Here is a 17,834-nt window from a genome sequence, read left to right as displayed (position 1 = left end):
CATTCACATAAACTCACTTTATGGCACATTACCAAATGGTTGGGGTGAGTTTAAGAACAATGAAACAAATAATATACTTTTACAATGCAGTTAATGATTTAAAAGCGACGTCTCTATGTATTAATGGTTATAAAATGTATTTTAGCTGAGGGGTAGAGCTTGAGCTTTGGACTGGCTGTAACCAACCCCTTGTCTCCTTGGAAACAAACAAAAGAGGAAGTTTACAAAGAACTGCCCTGCCCACTTTAACCTGACTCTGTGCCAGATAATCTGTCTTTTAGCTGTTCCGGGAAGAGAGCTAAGAGTCAGGCTTGTAGAAGCAGACTCAGAACCAAGGAACTGAATAAAGTTTGTTTTCGCTCATTCTTACAAAACAAGGTGAGGTACCATTTTTTGATTAAGTAGTTATAAACATCATAATAATTAAATAAGATGTAGTCTGAGTTATTATTGTAAATGAGCGCATAAGGAACAATTTAAGTAATCACAAAAGCTAACGAGTTTGTCCACAGAAATGCTCGGTCTGTTTAAATGAATTTTGTCTGGCCATATTCTTTTCTAATGTTTACAAATTTAAGAAACACGAACCTGCTTACAAAGCACAATGTACAACATTTTTCTTTACTGCAAAACATTGCCAGGATTTGAAAATATATAGAATCTAGGCTGAACTGAAATATTACCAAGAATAAGGGAGGGATTGATGATTTAATCTGCTAAGCATTTCGTGTTTAAGAAATCCACATTTTGCTTCCCAAAACAGGATTTAAGAGCTATGGAAACAATCTTGGCACGCCTGATTTGCTACCTCCTGGTACTTTCTTTTGAAGTGGCACACGTAGAAAACCAGAACGTGACAACATCTCCAGCAAATCCTGGCTCAAACCTGACAGAATTCACGACAACATCAACTTTATCCAACTCCACTGGAGCTCCAACTACTTTCTCAAACTCAACCGAGGACGCAGCCAAATATACCAGCACAAAGCAGAAAAATGAAACCTTCACTACTACAGCGGCTGCAACTGAAAAGACAAGCCAACATCAAACTTCTCAGTCAGCTAGCTCGTCTTCACCTACACCAACCATGAAATATTCCACGCTTACAATAACCACACAAACTATCCAGACTACAACACATGTCATTAGTACATCTGATACACCAGTGAACTCATCCATAAATTCATCTCCCACCATCACATCTGCATATTCAGTTAACACCACAGAGGGTAAGCATCTGTGATTTACTTCTTCTACTGTTTATGTCAATGAAAATAACTTTATCTTTCTATACTATTAGGTTTGAGGCTTAACATTCCTGAGAGGAATATGACAATAATATTCAGCGGTATGCTTGGACTCCTTGCTGTGGCAGTAGTTATGATCATGTTTTACAAATGCAAACATAAAATTCAGTACTTGCATCAACCTCTTACCACCACAGATGACACAGGTACAGACATACTTTATTGTGTAGCAAATTCAAACTATGTGAGTTAACATTGCCTTATAAAACTAACTGTTCATTTTTCAACAGATGGATTTGTAGCTGATGATGACACCCTTGTTATTTCCGGAGGACTTTATGATGACCATCCAATCTACGATAACGTACCACCCCCTCCCGCAGAGCAGTCACAATTTCACCTTGAATTCCTTCGATAAAGAGAAATCTCTTTTCTTAATCAAAGTGCCATTCATTCATTGAAGACTCGCTGACATAGACAAACAAGAGGAAATGATAAAGAAAATAATAATGAATAACAATGGATGATCTAATAAACTAAATACTTTTTTTTAGCTTTACCATTGTTTTTATTTGTGGCATTAACAATAAACATATGCTCAAATAAAGGATACTTACATATCAACATCTGTTACCAAATTTACACAAAACCTTTATGCAGAATGAATTAAATGAATTGCTAACAGTTGTAAGTATAACTTTCTTTTAACAGTATTAAAACAAACATTTTTTACTTAAAACACAAACATAAAAACAAAGAGCATGACGTTGTAGTCACATATGTCAACTTCCAAAACAATTTAACAGTATGAACTATAAACTCCAAACAAGTATAATGGAACAATGTTAAGAAGGAGTTTTCTCTGTAGATATTAGAACTATTTATTTTATTAGAACTATCAATGTATGAAGACCTAAAACAACACCAACTGTGTAAAATTATCTATTAATCTAACCTGTATTGGCAATACTTATGCAAATATTTTCTCATTGGTCTTCTTTTTTTTCTTGTCGCAGCCAGTCACAGCAGTCCAGCCAGCATCTCTCATTCTTTTCATTGCAGCCAGCTTTAAGGAATTTCCAGGTGATTTTAGAGTGACGGGGCTCTGAATCTGACAAACAAAAAACAGACAAAAAAATAAATACATGATTTAATTGTTTCCTCTTGTTATCTCAACTAGAGCAGGTTGTACAGTATCATAATGTGACATACTACTGAAGTCACGTTACCTTTTTAAAAAAATTTGGTCTGGTCTGCAGAACAGAACCATTTGGTGCTGGTTTAGTCGTACAGGTCTAACGGAACAAGAACAGGCATCATCTATCTTTGTAAGGTTTCAGAAATAGTAGAATAAAGTTTGCTAAACCACGCAGGTTTAGGACAAATTTCAACTAGTAAAAGCAGCACTCACGAACATATCGATATTATCAGAGCTGTCAGACTTGGAGTCAAGTTCAATGGCGTTCTTCTTCCACTGTCCTGCCATTTCATTGGAAGGGGGGGTTCTTATTCTGTATGACTGTAAGAGAATTCACTGGGTAAAAAACATGCTTGTTCAATATGGAAAATGTCAAAAATATACAGTGTATTACTTTTATCTTTGATATTCCAGAAATCCGGTTTTTAAGACTTCCTGGAGTTTCAGTATCTTCGTTAAAAACAGGCTATAAAGCAAAGTCAGTGCAAGTCTGATTTATTAAAAATGTTTAAGGAAACTGTTTACTGCTTTGATACGATTGTCTAAGATTAAGTTAATAAATAAACTGATATGCTGTCTACCTTTGTCTTTGCTGTTGTTCCACATGGCGTCGTGGTCATTTTAGTGGCTGATACCTTACCAATAGAAAAATGTAGAGGAAATGTTTTATACGGCAAAAATAATCATTTCTGTAGAAACACATAACAGCTTACAGCAGCATGCTCACATTGCAGTTATCTGAAGTTGTTATACTGCTGAGGCAAATATTTATTTGACATTTTGTGAACCTGAAAATGCAATAATTAGTAGGGTTGGTCTGTGTAACACCAGCGCAGCGAGTCAGAGATGGGGCACTCGGTTACTTCTACATGAATCCAGAGGTATTTAAACATGTTGGTCGTGCACCCTCCTTTGTATGATATCAACTCATTGCAGAGTGTTGCATTGAGCTGACTGCTAATTTCTTTTATTAAAGTTAAGCCACACTTTCGATTGGCGGCACATACTGTCTGTCGGTGGTTAAACGCATATTCCATGCGGATTATTCTCCAGTGGTGTTCAGCAGCTTCTTCTTTCGGTCGGTGGACTAGTTGTCGAAACTAGGAATTGCATTTAAAAAATGTCAATGATTCTGGAAGAACTTGAATGTTAGTCCCAGTTCCAATCGATTCTGAAGGCTCGATGCCCAACTCTGATAATTAGTCAAGAATAGGAAATCATTGCCTTTAATAATTTAATTCATACCCAACTTAACAACTAACACTAGTTAAATACAAAAAAAACCAAAAAAAATCACATTTAGGTGAAATGTAGTAAAAGTTAAAACTTACAGCTTTCCTAGTAACTTCAGGACTTTTATTCTTGTTGGACGGAGTTTTCTTGGTCTTGGAGAAATCAAAAACATGTTTTTAAAGAGTATCATAAACTGTCTCTTTTCATAGTCTAAAGCATTTGACAAGAAAGTTCAAGATAATTTACAGGGCAAGTACAAATGACAACAAACCAGGCCATCTGCACCAAAATTAAGTGCTGACATTACCTGCTTGTTTCTTGCTTGTGATAAGTGCATAACCTTTGCAGTAGAAATTTCTCTTTTCAAATCAGCTACTTCTTTTTGTAGATTTTCCTTAAAATGATGCACAGAATACATTTAAAATCTTTCAGAAGGCCCCATTTTGTTTTCAAGGCAAAAACATATTTTATTTATACAAGGGCCTACCTTTTCTGTTTCTTTTGTCTGCAACTGTTTGTACAGTTGGTCATTTTCTATCTTCTGTTTTGACAGGTCCAACTCCTTATGTGAGATTTAAAATGAAAATGTTTTGTTTTTTATCTATAGAAAAATTGTAGTTTTTCAATCATTTTACAAAATCTTACCAGTGATTTTGCACATTCAGACACCTCCATCTCCTTCTTCTTGTTTTTCTCAAGCTCTGTGTCCTTCTCTTCAACCATGCGGTCATACTGGCTCTAGCAAAGACAAATCAAACGTTTTCAAATGCAGCAACAACAAACAGACTATTTCAAACTATAAAAGTAACTTTATTGTACCCTACCTTGTGTTTTTCCATCAGTGCTACCATATCTGCAATCTTATGCTGACACTTGACCTCTGCATCTTCTTTGTTCTTAATGGCCTCTGCTGTTGTTAATTTGAGCTTTTGTACCTAAAACAAACAATTTTTATTTTAATGTAGATCTTGTCAATTAAGGTAGTCAGAAAAAATAACTGTAATATTGTGACTAACCTCATTTTCAAGCTCTGCTGTACGGATTAATTTTGATTCAAGATCTTTACACATTTTCTGGTAATCTTCATCTTTCAGTGTCTTGAGGTCCTTGCCCTCCTTTTGAAGCTTATCGATCTAAAAAAAACAAAAACAAACCACAATCCAATATAAACAATAGAATAAATGTTTATTGTTGTTGCTGTATAATTTACAAAAAAGGTTATACCAACTTACCATCATTTCAAGATGATTGGATTTAGCCGTTTCTTTTGCGATTTGTTTCTTAAGCGTTTTGTTCTGAAAGTTAACAGTTAAGAAAAACTTCATAACAGTGCCTCTTAATTTGGATATTGTGATAAATATCTAAAGCTTTGTGGTTATTACATACTTCGTTCTTGAAATCTTCTTGCAGTTTAAATTTAATCTCCAATTTCTTCCTGAGATTGTGAAGCTAAAATGTGCAGAATTTATTATTAGCCTCACAGAATGAAAAATGTTTTGAGAAATGGTATTTTTCTTTTTTAATCACCTTAGCTTCCACGGCTTTTATCCGTTTCTCCTTTTGTGAAACCTCGTCTTGTAGATGATCACACTGTTTAAACACATGCATAAAAAACACACGATCATCATGAGAAATGCTGTTTCTACTCATGATTGTAGTAGACAATATACTTACAATTTCTTCAGTTTTCTTTTGCATAGTTTCAGTTTCTTGACATGTCCCCTGGATTCTGGTTTTAATTGTACTGATCTCATCTCTAAACAAAATACAACAAAGTCACTTAAAGGTTAAAACTTTTAGTTTTTTTTAGACCCTCAACTGGAAACTAACCTTAAACACTGGTTTTCTTCTTCCAGCTTTTGTGCTTCTCTTTCAAGTTTTACCATCTTCTCCTCACTCACCTGCCCAAAGAGTTTCCCAGACTTTGTTATTCATTCAGTGATGGAAGTAAAATGTAAATTATAACTCCTTTTTTAAACAACTTAGCTTCTTATATCTGCCTAGACAAGTCTTACCTTCCTGTTTGCCTCAAATGCTTTTACTTTGGACAGTCCATTTTCAAACTCCTGCTGAATGACCACGTTCTCAGATCGTAGCTTATCAAAGCTAGAAAGCAGCTCCTCATATTTCACTCTTAAAGATGGCATCACATGAACGTTTTACATCACAATAGGAACAATTGTACAAAAGAAGATATAGTAATGTGATGGCAGAGCTAAACCCACTCATGCTGCAAGATGTCTTCCTTTAGTTGCTCTATCTGAAAGCCGCAGTCTTTATTTTTCTTGATTTCAACAGACAACTGCACCTCAAGTTCCTTCACTTTGATCTGGGTACATGATAGCATATAACTTAAAACAGAAAATATTTTTCATGCCACAATTTCATATTTGTCCACTCAACCTCCAAAACACTTTCAGATAGACATTAAAGAAAAAGGAAGAACAAAAGGAAGAAAGAAGCAGAAAAGTAAGAACAAAAATGAAGAAGAAAGGAAAATCATTCACACCTAAGAAAAATAGAAGGGAAGGAAAGAAAGAAAGAAACAATGAGGACAGGAAGGAAAGACACAAAACGAAAGTGGGAAGGAAGATGAACATAAATAACAAATAATTAAGGAAAAACGGATACAAGGAAGGAATGAGGAAAGGAGAGACACACAGGGATGTCAAAAAAGGAAGGACACACGGGAGGACAGAAGAAAAAAAAAGAGGGATACGCTAAATAAAAAACGAAGCAAACCAACAAGGAAGGAAGGAATAAATAAATAAAGGAGAAAGACAAAGATGGACAGAATGAGTGAATTGAGAAAGGAATAAAGAAAGAAAAATACACAAATTATAAAGAGGGGGGAGAAAAGAAGCAGGACAGAAGGAAGGAAAAGCAAAAGTAAGGAAGGAAATAGGGGGAAGGACAGGAGAAAATAAGGGAAACGAGGAACAACACAAAGATGGAATAAAGAAAGGAAAGACACAAGGTGAAAGTGAGAATGACAGTAAAAGGGAGGAAAGACAAGAAACAAAGTAAGGAAAGGGTGGAAGAAAGGAAAAAGGAAGGACAACCAAGATGAAAGCAGTGAAAAACTGAAGATAGGGACAAAGAAACAAAAAAGGAGGAAGGCAAAGATCACAAGGAAGAAATGTAAGAAGGAAGGACTTTAAGAACATATAAAATATAATGTGCCAATACAAATGTTTCCATAATGTGAATATTTTTAATACTTATTCAGACCTGAAAAATACTTTAATCGAATTTCATACTTTTCCATACACTTAAAAACAGCATCAGAACGTTGTTACTTCAACAAAATATTACTCACTGGTTAAGGAATAAAAAGTGGAACAATGATGATGACGCGATGTACAAACCTCATTAAAAGTGGACTTCTCCTGCATATCTTCTTTTGCCTTTTCAGCATTTTCACAAACCTTGTTGAGAAGACTATTTTCAGCTAACACCATCTCTTTTTCATTCTGTATCAGTAGACAGAAATATTGTAATTTACATGTTTTATGCATGCATATAAGACTATTTATCACACATTTTTCTTTTTAAGAAAAACATATTTTTGTCTCACCCTTAAAATCTGAATTTCTTCTGTTTTCCTTGATAGCTCAGAGGCAAGTTCATCCACTCTGGCTTCCAAAGCATCAATCTTGCATTTCAACAACTCAGTGGATTTAGATTTGATATCCTATGAATAACAACAACATTTAGTATCTGTTGTCTCTAGGGTCTTACATTTACTAAAGAAACAAACAGATTTTTACTCACCAGTTTCTCCACAAGGCCTTTGATCAAATCCTCCTTCTTTGCAGCTTCATCCATGGTCTCTCCTGTTAAGTAAATAATTTGGCTTGAAAGCCCATCAAATATAATAAAAAAAATAACATCAATCACCTATCAACACTCACCTAAAAGTTTTGCATTTCTTTCAAGTTCACTGCTCTCTGTCATTAGTTTATCCTCAAGATCTTTGGCCCTTGAACAAAAAATAAAACATTTAATGACAGAAATAATACTTGACTTAATACTTGTCGATTTTATTCAATTTATTCAACCTCTGTATCTCTAGAGCAAGGGAATTCTTTAAGTCTTTGATTGTTGCCTCAATCTTCTTCAGTTTCTCTGATTGCTGAATTTTTATTCTGTTGAGGTCCTGCATGTTGAGGTCTTTGTTTTGGATGATCTCTTCATACTCCTTTTTACTTCTTTCCAGGGCTGCAGCAGTGTTTTCCTCTTTTGTCTATATATATATATATATATATATATATATATATATATATATATATATATATATATATATATATATATATATATATATATATTTATTTGCATTGTTATTGTTTAATCAAAGCAAACATAATTCAAGAGCAATGTTTTACAATGAGTAACAAATCTTAAACACTCCCCTTAAACTCTTCACAGCGTTGCTCAGCACTATCCAGGTTTTGAAGAAGAGATTCTTTTTCAGTTTTCAAGCATTGGAGAAGTTCAGATTGTTGCCCTGTTAAGGTAGAAAATATGTTGTATTCATAGTATTAGTAAGTATATTAGTACATTACAGTTCAGCCCAGAGATAAATCACATAGTGCTTGGCTATTTAATTTCACACTTCAGATATTTATTGGTGCTGCAGTTAAAATGTGGAGATAAATCAATCCTACGAATCCAATTCAATTCTTCTTTTTTGTCTAAAGAGTTTTTATGTATTTATTAAGAACCAAAATGTTCCACTTGTTTTTATATATTGAGATATTGCACCTATATACAGCCATATTCGTGATCTTACTTGTTGAGTCTTGCAGTCGTTTGCAGTACTTCTGAGCTTCATTAAGGTTTAACAGGGCTTTCTGGAGCTCATTTTCCTTATCCTCAAGTTTTTTCTCAAGCAATTCAATCTGAAAATAAAGTAATTCAAACCCTTAATGTGTTAGTAGCCTATTATGCTAAATATCTTAAGCAATAAAATGATTTTTTTACCAGACCTCTTTGTCTTTCATAATTTGTTCCCGATGAAATTTTTCTTTCAGCTCTTCAAACTGCAACAAGCCCTCTTTCACTGTAAAGAACACACAACGGTCAAGTATTTTGAAGTAGGAAAAAATTCATGGTTGTTCATTTAGTTTACTGTTTATAATGCCTTTCGTGGTGGATAAACCGCTATTGTTATGTCGGTAAACTCAATACATTAATAATATAAAATTCAGAGTAAAAGGTGTATAGGGCAGTATATTCAGCCTACTCCTATTTCTTTACATGTACCTTTCTGCATCTCTTGTTGGTCGGCTTCTACTTGAATACGAAGGCTTTCAAATGCAGAAAGTAGTTTCTACGATTAAACAGACTGGAATAATCAATTTTTTGGCTCAGATGGTATGACAAACTATCAAAATCTGTTGCATCACTGACTTCTTCAGTAACACACTACCATTCTCACAAAATATAATAAAGAAAAATGTGTGCTTTATAATAACCTACCTTAATACTGCCACTATTTTCCATGAAGAGGTGATGTGTTTCTTCCCTTTCAGATTCAACTACAAAAAAAGAAACTTTGCATCAATATTTTGAATAGCTTTAATATCAAAGCAAGTAAAAAATATAAAATGATTGCACTCAGTGTTTGAAGTTCTTTTGCTTACACAAATGCATTTTCTCAGAAGATCTCTGACAAGTCTCTTTGAGTATATTGCACAAGTTCCTTGTTGCATTGTTTCTGTATGTGTAGTAAAAAATGTTTATATTATGAATACAGGTTCAGAAATGATCAACTTCAGTGTTTCCCCTATAGTTATATTAAAGGGGCGACCCGACTCTTTATTTACCGCCTCTGCCCCCCCTCCTGTACTTGACATTAAACCTGTAAAGTGCATAGAAAATGCCTAAAAACCCCTTTGTGGGTCTTTGTGATTTTTTAAAAATGAGTTCAAGATCAATTCAGAACTTCATTTTTCACCTTTAATGTGAAATATATATTTTAATTAACTTAAAAACAAACCAATATGTAGCATAAGTGTGCACATCCATAAACTAATACTTTGTTTCATCACCTATTCATTTAGTCCCAATTAGCAGTCTTTCTGGGAGCACACCTGCCATCAGTAATAGTCTGCTAAGCCTTAGATGCAGGACTACTGGTTAAAGCTGGTTGTTTTCTACATGTGACAACAGTCGCTTGTGTTTTCCATATTTTAGGAGTTAGAATATCTTCTGAAGAAAACATCTAGGCCTGACTAAGATACACCAGAAAACATTTTAAAGATTGTGTTATAGTATAAAACATAACTTGGAATTTTGACCACACTTCTAAAAAGCTAGTTTGGCACAGAAATAAGGGACCATCAACAAATTCCAGTCAGTCAAAATACACATAAAAAAAAAATCCAAAACCAATAGACTTCAAAAGAAGTCTTAACTATATTACTATACTGTAATAATGAGACACACAACATTTTATAGTTCTAATTAGAAAGGCGCTGCTGTTACTTTTTATTCTGATTATTTCTTTTTACCAACACAAATTTCTCGTGGTGGATAAAATTGATATTTTTTGGACGATTATCCTCTCGGGTGTCAGATCCTGTCCAGCTGGAAGGATTTTTGCTGATACCTTTTTACTTTTGGACATTTAATTAATTGATTAATATTTCAAAAGCTCAAATGATACGTCAAGTACAACCCTGATTTAAACTTTGCTTCACTCTCTGCTACACTTCTAACGTTTCAGCAGTTTGTCAGCTCCTCTACCAGAGAGAACAAAACGTTATTAATACATCTCTAAAGCAAGACCTCCTCTAGGCAAATCAGATCAGATCTTCTTGAAATATAAGCCCCTTGTTCAGAGGCAACCTGCTAAAAAAAACTGTGAGAAAATGGTCACAGGAAGGTGAAAAAGCCCTGCGAGGTTGCTTTGAGGCTACAGACTGGGATGCACTGTGCCAGCCACATGGAGAGGACATCAATGCCATGACTGAGTGTGTCACCGACTATGTAAACTTCTGTGTGGATGGGCTGGTGGTGTAGGGGGTTAGGGCCGGCTGTCCCGGGTTCAAATCCCGGCCCTCGCAATGTTTGCTACAATATTTCCCCTCTTTCTTCATTTCCTGTCTATCTACTGTCGAAAAATACTGGAAAAATACAGAAGAAAAAAAAAAAACTTCTGTGTGGATACCACCATCCCCACCAAAACGGTGAGATGCTTCCCCAGGATCACCAGTGACTTGAAGGATCTGCTTAACAAGAAAAAAAGAGCCTTCAGAGAGGGAGACAGGGAATTATTGAGGAGTATACAGTAGCAACTCAAGATAAGAGACAGCAAAGAGGTGTACAAAAAGACACTGGAGAGCAAGCTCCATCAAAACAATATCAGAGATGTGCGGTCACGGATGAAGATCACAGCCTTCAAACAGAAGGAAGATCGGATCAATGGAGCCAGTGAACTAAACACATTCTTCAATAGGTTCAGTTCAGAAGCAAGCTCAGCATCCTCCTCCCCTACTCACAGTCAAACAGACATCCCACCCTCCTTTGACCCACAGCTTTCCCGCCACCCTGGCCATGGACCTTTACGCAATCTACATGTTTGCCTTCAACCAAATCAGAAGATGATGATACTTCCTTTGCTTCCCCCTTCCACCTGTGTGTCTCAAGAAGTCAGGTAAAGCGACAACTGCAAAGACTGAACCTGAATAAGGCTGCAGGTCCAGATCATGTCAGCCCTAGAGTCCTGAAGGCCTGTGCAAAGCAGCTTTGTGGGATTCTGCAGCACCTCTTCAACCTTAGCCTGGCCCAGAAGAAGGTTCCGGTGTTGTGGAAGACCTCCTGTCTTGTTCCGGTACCAAAGAAAACTCACCCATCAGTCCTCAATGACTATAGACCTGTTGCCCTGACATCTCACATCATGAAGGTCCTAGAGAGACTCCTGTTGGCCCACCTGAGTAAGCAAACAATAAACTATCGAGACCCTCTTGAGTTTGCTTATCGCTGTGGAGTTGGAGTTGAAGATGCCATCATACACCTGCTTCAAGAAAGTAGCTGTCATCTGGACAAAGCCAGCAGCACTGTGAGGATCATGTTCTTTGATTTCTCCAGTGCATTTAAAACAATCCAACCTGATTTGCTTTGTCAGAAACTCCAGAAGACTCAGGTGGAGGCCTCAATAATCTCCTGGATCAAAGATTACCTGACAAACAGGTGAGACTGAAGGGTTGTGAGTCTAACCAGGTAGTCAGCAGCACAGAAGCACCACAGGGGACTGTACTCTCACCATTCCTTTTCACTGTACACCTCAGACTTCCAGTACAAGACAGACTCTTGTCATCTGCAGAAATACTCGGATGATTCTGCAGTCGTGGGGTGGATCAGAGATGGACAAGAAGCTGAGTACACGAAGGTGGTGGACCGCTTTGTGGCATGGTGTGGAAACAATCATCTCATTTTGAACGTGACTAAAACAAAGGAGATGATTGTAGATTTTAAGAGAAACAGGAATAAGTCAAAAACTATTTATATCATGGAAGAAGTAGAGATGGTGGAGGAGTATAAATACCTCAGTGTTCACCTGGACAACAGACAGGAGTGGAGATGCAACTGCGAAGATATCTGCAAAGGGACAGAGCAGACTGTACTTCTTGAGAAAGCTTAGGTCCTTCAGTGTTTGCAGCAAGATGCTGCATATCCTCTAATCCATCATCTGCTGGGGTAGCAGCATCAGAGCCAGGGACTTGAAAAAACTCAACAAGCTGATAAAAAAGGCTGGGTCTGTTCTGAGGACTCCTCTAGAACCTCTGGAGATCATTGTGGAAAGACAGATTCTTCATAAAATGAAGAACATTATGGAGAACCCTGAGCATTCTCTTCATGAGACTGTCCTACAACAACAGAGTGTCTTCAGTCAGAGGCTTCTTCAGATCTGCTGGAAGACGGAGCGCTACAGGAGATCCTTCTTGCCCACAGACATCAGCATCTACAACGGCTCTTTGAGGAAACCTTCATAATATGAGCTATAACAACATTTAATTTCCCTTTGGGATTAATAAAGTATTTTTGAATTGAATTAATATCCCTTAATTTATGGAAAGAAATTACTCATCATATATTCCCAAAAGCTTTCAAAAACACAAAATTAAAATTAAAAAATAGATCAGGCCCTTTGTTCTGCTGACCATTTTTCTACATAGTAATGACCAAAATGGGATCTGAACTGGTGAAGTGGCAAATTGACTTGAAGCCAACCCTGAGACTTCAAATGAATGTTTAAATCAGACAGTTCAAATACACATTAGTGGTTCTAATGGATGTTCAATGCAATAATATTAAGAAATTGTGTTTATTTAAGTCACTTCCCTATCACATGTGCTGGTATGAGCTGTGTATATTGCAAATTAAACAATAAAGTCTTTAAAAATATAGAGTAAAACTTCTGTGGCTCATTAAACCAGTATAGTAACACAGCCCAACATTAATTTGGAGTCTTTGGGTCACATAAAAAAAAAAATCAATAGCTTCCAGGTTAAGTTCTTTGATTATTTGTTGATGATCCCTAAGCGTACCAAAGTTCTCAGGAGCAGAGTCTAGTTAACCACTGGCTCTGTGACAAAAGCTATCGCTGACTGTAGTGAACCACGGAGTGAATGTCTAATATCCAACATTAAACTAACTTCAACTAAACCGGGACATTTGGAGGAAAGGAGGACTATCCTTTTCCTCATTCAGAGCCAAGAGTTATTGAAAATAAATGGTGGTTCAACAAAGTACTGGTTAAAGCATGTGCACACTTGTGCATCCAGGTTGTTGCGGCTTTTATACATTTTTCCCTTAAAGGATTGACTTGTTTTTGAAATGAATTTCACAGAATATACGTCTCATGAATGGTGGTAATTTTGAGCTAATTTAATATGGTCTCATTCTTTACATCACAAAAATTTGCCATCTTAAGAGGGGTGGGAGAAATTTTGATTAAAAAAAAAATTACATACTTGTTTCTTAGGTCCTCATTTTCACAGATTTGTTCCTCTAGCTTTATGCTTAGACTTTCATTGGCAAACTGTAAAGATAAAACACCTACTGTTAACTAGCTTTTAGGCAAAAGCAACACCAACATAAACCAAATAAATACTCTATTTTAGTAAGGATGGAAGCAATTGGCTCATTGCACGATGTGGCTACTTGACATCTGCTAATTGAAAGTTATGAGGGCGAGTACTTCCTGTTTGGTTGTTCACCACCGAAAAGATTGACACTGTATTACAACCGCTCCCTTCAGGACCTCCCAAAGGTTTCAATCAGCAATGTTCTCCGCTTGATTCGAGCCTCATCAGTTCCACGTTTCAAAAAAGCATTAGATATCGAATTACACTGACAACTATGAAGGTAAGCATTAAACATATTCAGTCACTGTTTGGCTAACTAGCTTATATAGCTCATATACAGTATATATATATATATATATATATATATATACAGTATATATATATATATATATATATACAGTATATATATATATACTGTATATATATATATATATATACAGTATATATATATATATATATACAGTATATATATATACAGTATATATATATATATATATATACAGTATATATATATATATATATATATACAGTATATATATATATATATATACAGTATATATATATATATATATACTGTATATATATATATATACTGTATATATATATATATTGTATATATATATATATATATATATATATATATATATATATATATATATATACAGTATATATATATATATATATATATATATATACTGTATATATATATATATATATACTGTATATATATATATATATATATACTGTATATATATATATATATATATATATATATACAGTATATATATATATATATATATACAGTATATATATATATATATATACAGTATATATATATATACTGTATATATATATATATATATATATACAGTATATATATATATATATACAGTATATATATATATACAGTATATATATATATATATATATACAGTATATATATATATATATATATACAGTATATATATATATATATATACAGTATATATATATATATATATATATATACTGTATATATATATATATATATATATACTGTATATATATATATATATATATATATATATATATATATATATACAGTATATATATATATATATATATACTGTATATATATATATATATACTGTATATATATATATATATATATATACTGTATATATATATATATATATATATATATATATACAGTATATATATATATATACAGTATATATATATATATATACAGTATATATATATATATATATATATACAGTATATATATATATATATATATACAGTATATATATATACAGTATATATATATATACAGTATATATATATATATATATATATACAGTATATATATACAGTATATATATATATATATATATATATATATATATATATATATATTTACATTGAGAGAATGCATGTACAGATTAATACAGTACAACACACAATATGTTAACACAGGATAATTAGCCCACACAGTAATCGTGATCAGGAGCTACAAACACAATCTCCGATTCTGAAGGGTCCACAGGCCTATGGTTCCACACACCGGGTCTTTTCTCAGGCAACGAGTAGTTGTTCCACTCAAATAAAATGGGAATAACACTCCTTTTTAACCCCCATGGTGTATCTACCAGATCCTCAGGTAAGAAATGTTGACTACATACCCGTGTGTCTCTAATGGGACTAAAGTTAACTCTCCAGATTTTGGCTAGCCATTGCTGACGTGCTACATTATCAGCAGGGAAGCTGTGAAAGCTAACTTTAGAATTATAGCGTGAGGAACACGAACATCGTGATACACAACATTGTAGCGACAATCTGCTCTCCTGCTGATAGCATCATTTCTTCCTCTGGACAATTGACATACTCATTTCTTTCCACTACTTGCTATCAAAACAATCCAACCTGAATGGCAGAGACGTTTACCCAGAAGTTCTCGACCTCACAACTTTTGACCGGAAATTATTGAGCACATAGCCAACTGACAAAGGACGTTGAAGAACAACTGTCTCTAGTCAAGTCAAGTCAAGTTTATTTATATGGTGCTTTTCAGCAACAAGGCACTCAAAGCACTGTACATGAGGAAAAACATTACAAGATACACACCTGCAATTCCTGAATGGCTTTTCGTTGGGTTTCAATTGTTCTTTTGTTATCCTGGAGTTTTCTCTCTTTCTCCACTGTGTGAGTGTCAACTTTGACCTTCCAGGACTTTATTTTCTCTACTTCATCAAACAGCTTGGAATAAAGCTCACCACTGCTGGAATTATTCTGGGGAATATTCACAATGGTTGGAAGTGGACTGACACCATTACAAACAAATAATTCACAGCCAAGTCTATGTTTACATCTTCATGCTGCACATTTGTCTACAATGAAAATAAGCATCTGAATAGTACTCCCATATTCTGTCATTCTGTCAATCATTGAATCTTTTCTTTTAGCACCAATGATTTCATTACACTTCAAAACCAACTGTAAAATTACTTATAACAGTAGGTGCAAGAGAAATAGTGAAGTACACTTTTACCCTGAAAATACGTACATAAGGTTTACGTAGAAGGTGAAATATATTACAAATAAATATTAGTACTTGGTCTTCTTAACGTTAATGAAATTCTCAAAACTATTTGTGTAACTGTAATTTTCCAGTGTTGGAGTTTTATTCGGTCATTTTACAATTTTCAATTCAATTTAATTTAACCCCAAATATTTACAAGAAAAAGTTATGTCTTACCTGGTTTACTGAAGAGCTTACCCGCTGCATTGTATTTAGAAGATCACCGTGGTTCTCTACTATTTCTTGAGGTCGGACCGCATTTATCTGACTGTGGTTTACTCTGGGAGGCACCAGAAGTTTGAACTTAAAACCTCGGTCTATGTCCATTTTGAACTGAGAGAAACAGCAAACAAAAAAACATATCATTTTTGCATAACTTAAACAGTTTAGACTGAGACGACCGAGAATAAAGAGTACCTAGCTAGTTTAGACGTTAGCGGCTAGTTTACAAGTTAGCTTGACAATTTAGAATTCGGTTTAGCATCGTAGGTAAATGGATTTCACTCGACGTTAACTGTTTTGTGCTTGCTAATGGAGGTTAGAGTGGATAAAATTCTTACTAAGCAGTAGGCAAAAAAGCCCCCAGGGCGGCTCGCTGTTTCTTAACAAATGTTTAAAAAATGTATAACAACTGCCAAACCTTTTCAGTTAGCCTTGCCTGGTCCACCGCTGGCTTCTAACGGTTTGCCCTGCATGCGCGAGACAGACTTCTGCGTGGGGCACATTAATGGCGCGGTGGAAAGGGGATGGGATTGGTTTTATTTCACAAACTCCTTCATTCTCAAAATACCAAGCAAATGCAAAACTGCAACAAGTTTCTTTAGCGATTTCTTTACACACACACATGTGGGCCCAAATATACATGTGTTTCAATAGAGAGGGACAGTGGTCGCATTAGTATGTATGTTTGTTTCTTAAATTTCATTGTATGTATGTATACATACGTATACATATATACATATATATATATGTATATATATATATATATATATACATATATATATATATATATATATATATATGTATATATATACAGGTCCTTCTCAAAAAATTAGCATATTGTGATAAAGTTCATTATTTTCTATAATGTCATGATGAAAATTTAACATTCATATATTTTAGATTCATTACACACTAACTGAAATATTTCAGGTCTTTTATTGTCTTAATACGGATGATTTTGGCATACAGCTCATGAAAACCCAAAATTCCTATCTCACAAAATTAGCATATTTCATCCGACCAATAAAAGAAAAGTGTTTTTAATACAAAAAACGTCAACCTTCAAATAATCATATACAGTTATGCACTCAATACTTGGTCGGGAATCCTTTTGCAGAAATGACTGCTTCAATGCGGCGTGGCATGGAGGCAATCAGCCTGTGGCACTGCTGAGGTCTTATGGAGGCCCAGGATGCTTCGATAGCGGCCTTTAGCTCATCCAGAGTGTTGGGTCTTGAGTCTCTCAACGTTCTCTTCACAATATCCCACAGATTCTCTAT

General features: G+C 34.6%; 2 protein-coding genes across 4 annotated transcripts; one reads left to right on the top strand and one right to left on the bottom strand.

Annotated features, from left to right (window-relative positions):
- Positions 1-112: 112 nt before the first annotated feature.
- si:ch211-105j21.9 (sialomucin core protein 24-like) lies at positions 113-1,800 on the top strand. The gene is made up of 4 exons (XM_047347625.1): positions 113-378; positions 764-1,229; positions 1,301-1,453; positions 1,538-1,800. Exons 2-4 carry the CDS (start codon positions 776-778, stop codon positions 1,663-1,665), a joined length of 735 nt encoding a protein of 244 aa, XP_047203581.1. The 5' UTR covers positions 113-378; positions 764-775; the 3' UTR covers positions 1,666-1,800.
- sycp1 (synaptonemal complex protein 1) lies at positions 1,789-17,137 on the bottom strand. 3 transcript variants are annotated; one of them, XM_047347621.1, is made up of 33 exons: positions 16,973-17,137; positions 16,510-16,665; positions 15,879-16,043; positions 13,659-13,726; positions 9,324-9,397; positions 9,160-9,218; positions 8,944-9,010; positions 8,667-8,740; positions 8,471-8,579; positions 8,091-8,185; positions 7,740-7,924; positions 7,593-7,660; positions 7,453-7,514; positions 7,256-7,372; positions 7,047-7,151; positions 5,904-6,007; positions 5,694-5,811; positions 5,509-5,579; positions 5,353-5,434; positions 5,206-5,268; positions 5,065-5,127; positions 4,911-4,973; positions 4,695-4,811; positions 4,503-4,613; positions 4,324-4,416; positions 4,166-4,240; positions 3,986-4,072; positions 3,777-3,830; positions 3,027-3,080; positions 2,840-2,911; positions 2,659-2,766; positions 2,477-2,542; positions 1,789-2,358 (listed from the first exon to the last, which is right to left on the bottom strand). In XM_047347621.1, exons 2-33 carry the CDS (start codon positions 16,657-16,659, stop codon positions 2,218-2,220), a joined length of 2,940 nt encoding a protein of 979 aa, XP_047203577.1. In that variant the 5' UTR covers positions 16,660-16,665; positions 16,973-17,137; the 3' UTR covers positions 1,789-2,217. The 3 variants fall into 3 exon arrangements, with proteins under 3 accessions (XP_047203577.1, XP_047203579.1, XP_047203578.1); XM_047347623.1 differs by lacking the exon at positions 16,973-17,137 and adding an exon at positions 16,893-16,914; XM_047347622.1 differs by lacking the exon at positions 16,973-17,137 and adding an exon at positions 16,750-16,875.
- Between the last annotated feature and the right edge of the window lie 697 nt (positions 17,138-17,834).

This window comes from Girardinichthys multiradiatus, chromosome 20 (genome assembly GCF_021462225.1).
Source record: "Girardinichthys multiradiatus isolate DD_20200921_A chromosome 20, DD_fGirMul_XY1, whole genome shotgun sequence".
NCBI classification, from domain to species: domain Eukaryota; kingdom Metazoa; phylum Chordata; class Actinopteri; order Cyprinodontiformes; family Goodeidae; genus Girardinichthys; species Girardinichthys multiradiatus.
The sequence above is the reverse complement of the archived record's forward strand: the minus strand, read 5'-3'. Positions and strand labels throughout refer to the sequence as shown.

Bases quoted from the DNA above. Each gene is read 5' to 3' on its own strand.
- si:ch211-105j21.9 (XM_047347625.1), top strand. From the start codon at position 776: ATGGAAACAATCTTGGCACGCCTGATTTGCTACCTCCTGGTACTTTCT. The intron at 1,230-1,300 runs GTAAGCATCTGT...CTATACTATTAG, and splicing joins TTCAGTTAACACCACAGAGG to GTTTGAGGCTTAACATTCCT. The intron at 1,454-1,537 runs GTACAGACATAC...ATTTTTCAACAG, and splicing joins TACCACCACAGATGACACAG to ATGGATTTGTAGCTGATGAT.
- sycp1 (XM_047347621.1), bottom strand. From the start codon at position 16,659: ATGGACATAGACCGAGGTTTTAAGTTCAAACTTCTGGTGCCTCCCAGA. The intron at 6,008-7,046 runs GTTTGTACATCG...TCATGTACCCAG, and splicing joins AGAAGTCCACTTTTAATGAG to ATCAAAGTGAAGGAACTTGA. The intron at 3,831-3,985 runs GTAATGTCAGCA...GATTTCTCCAAG, and splicing joins CACAAGCAAGAAACAAGCAG to ACCAAGAAAACTCCGTCCAA.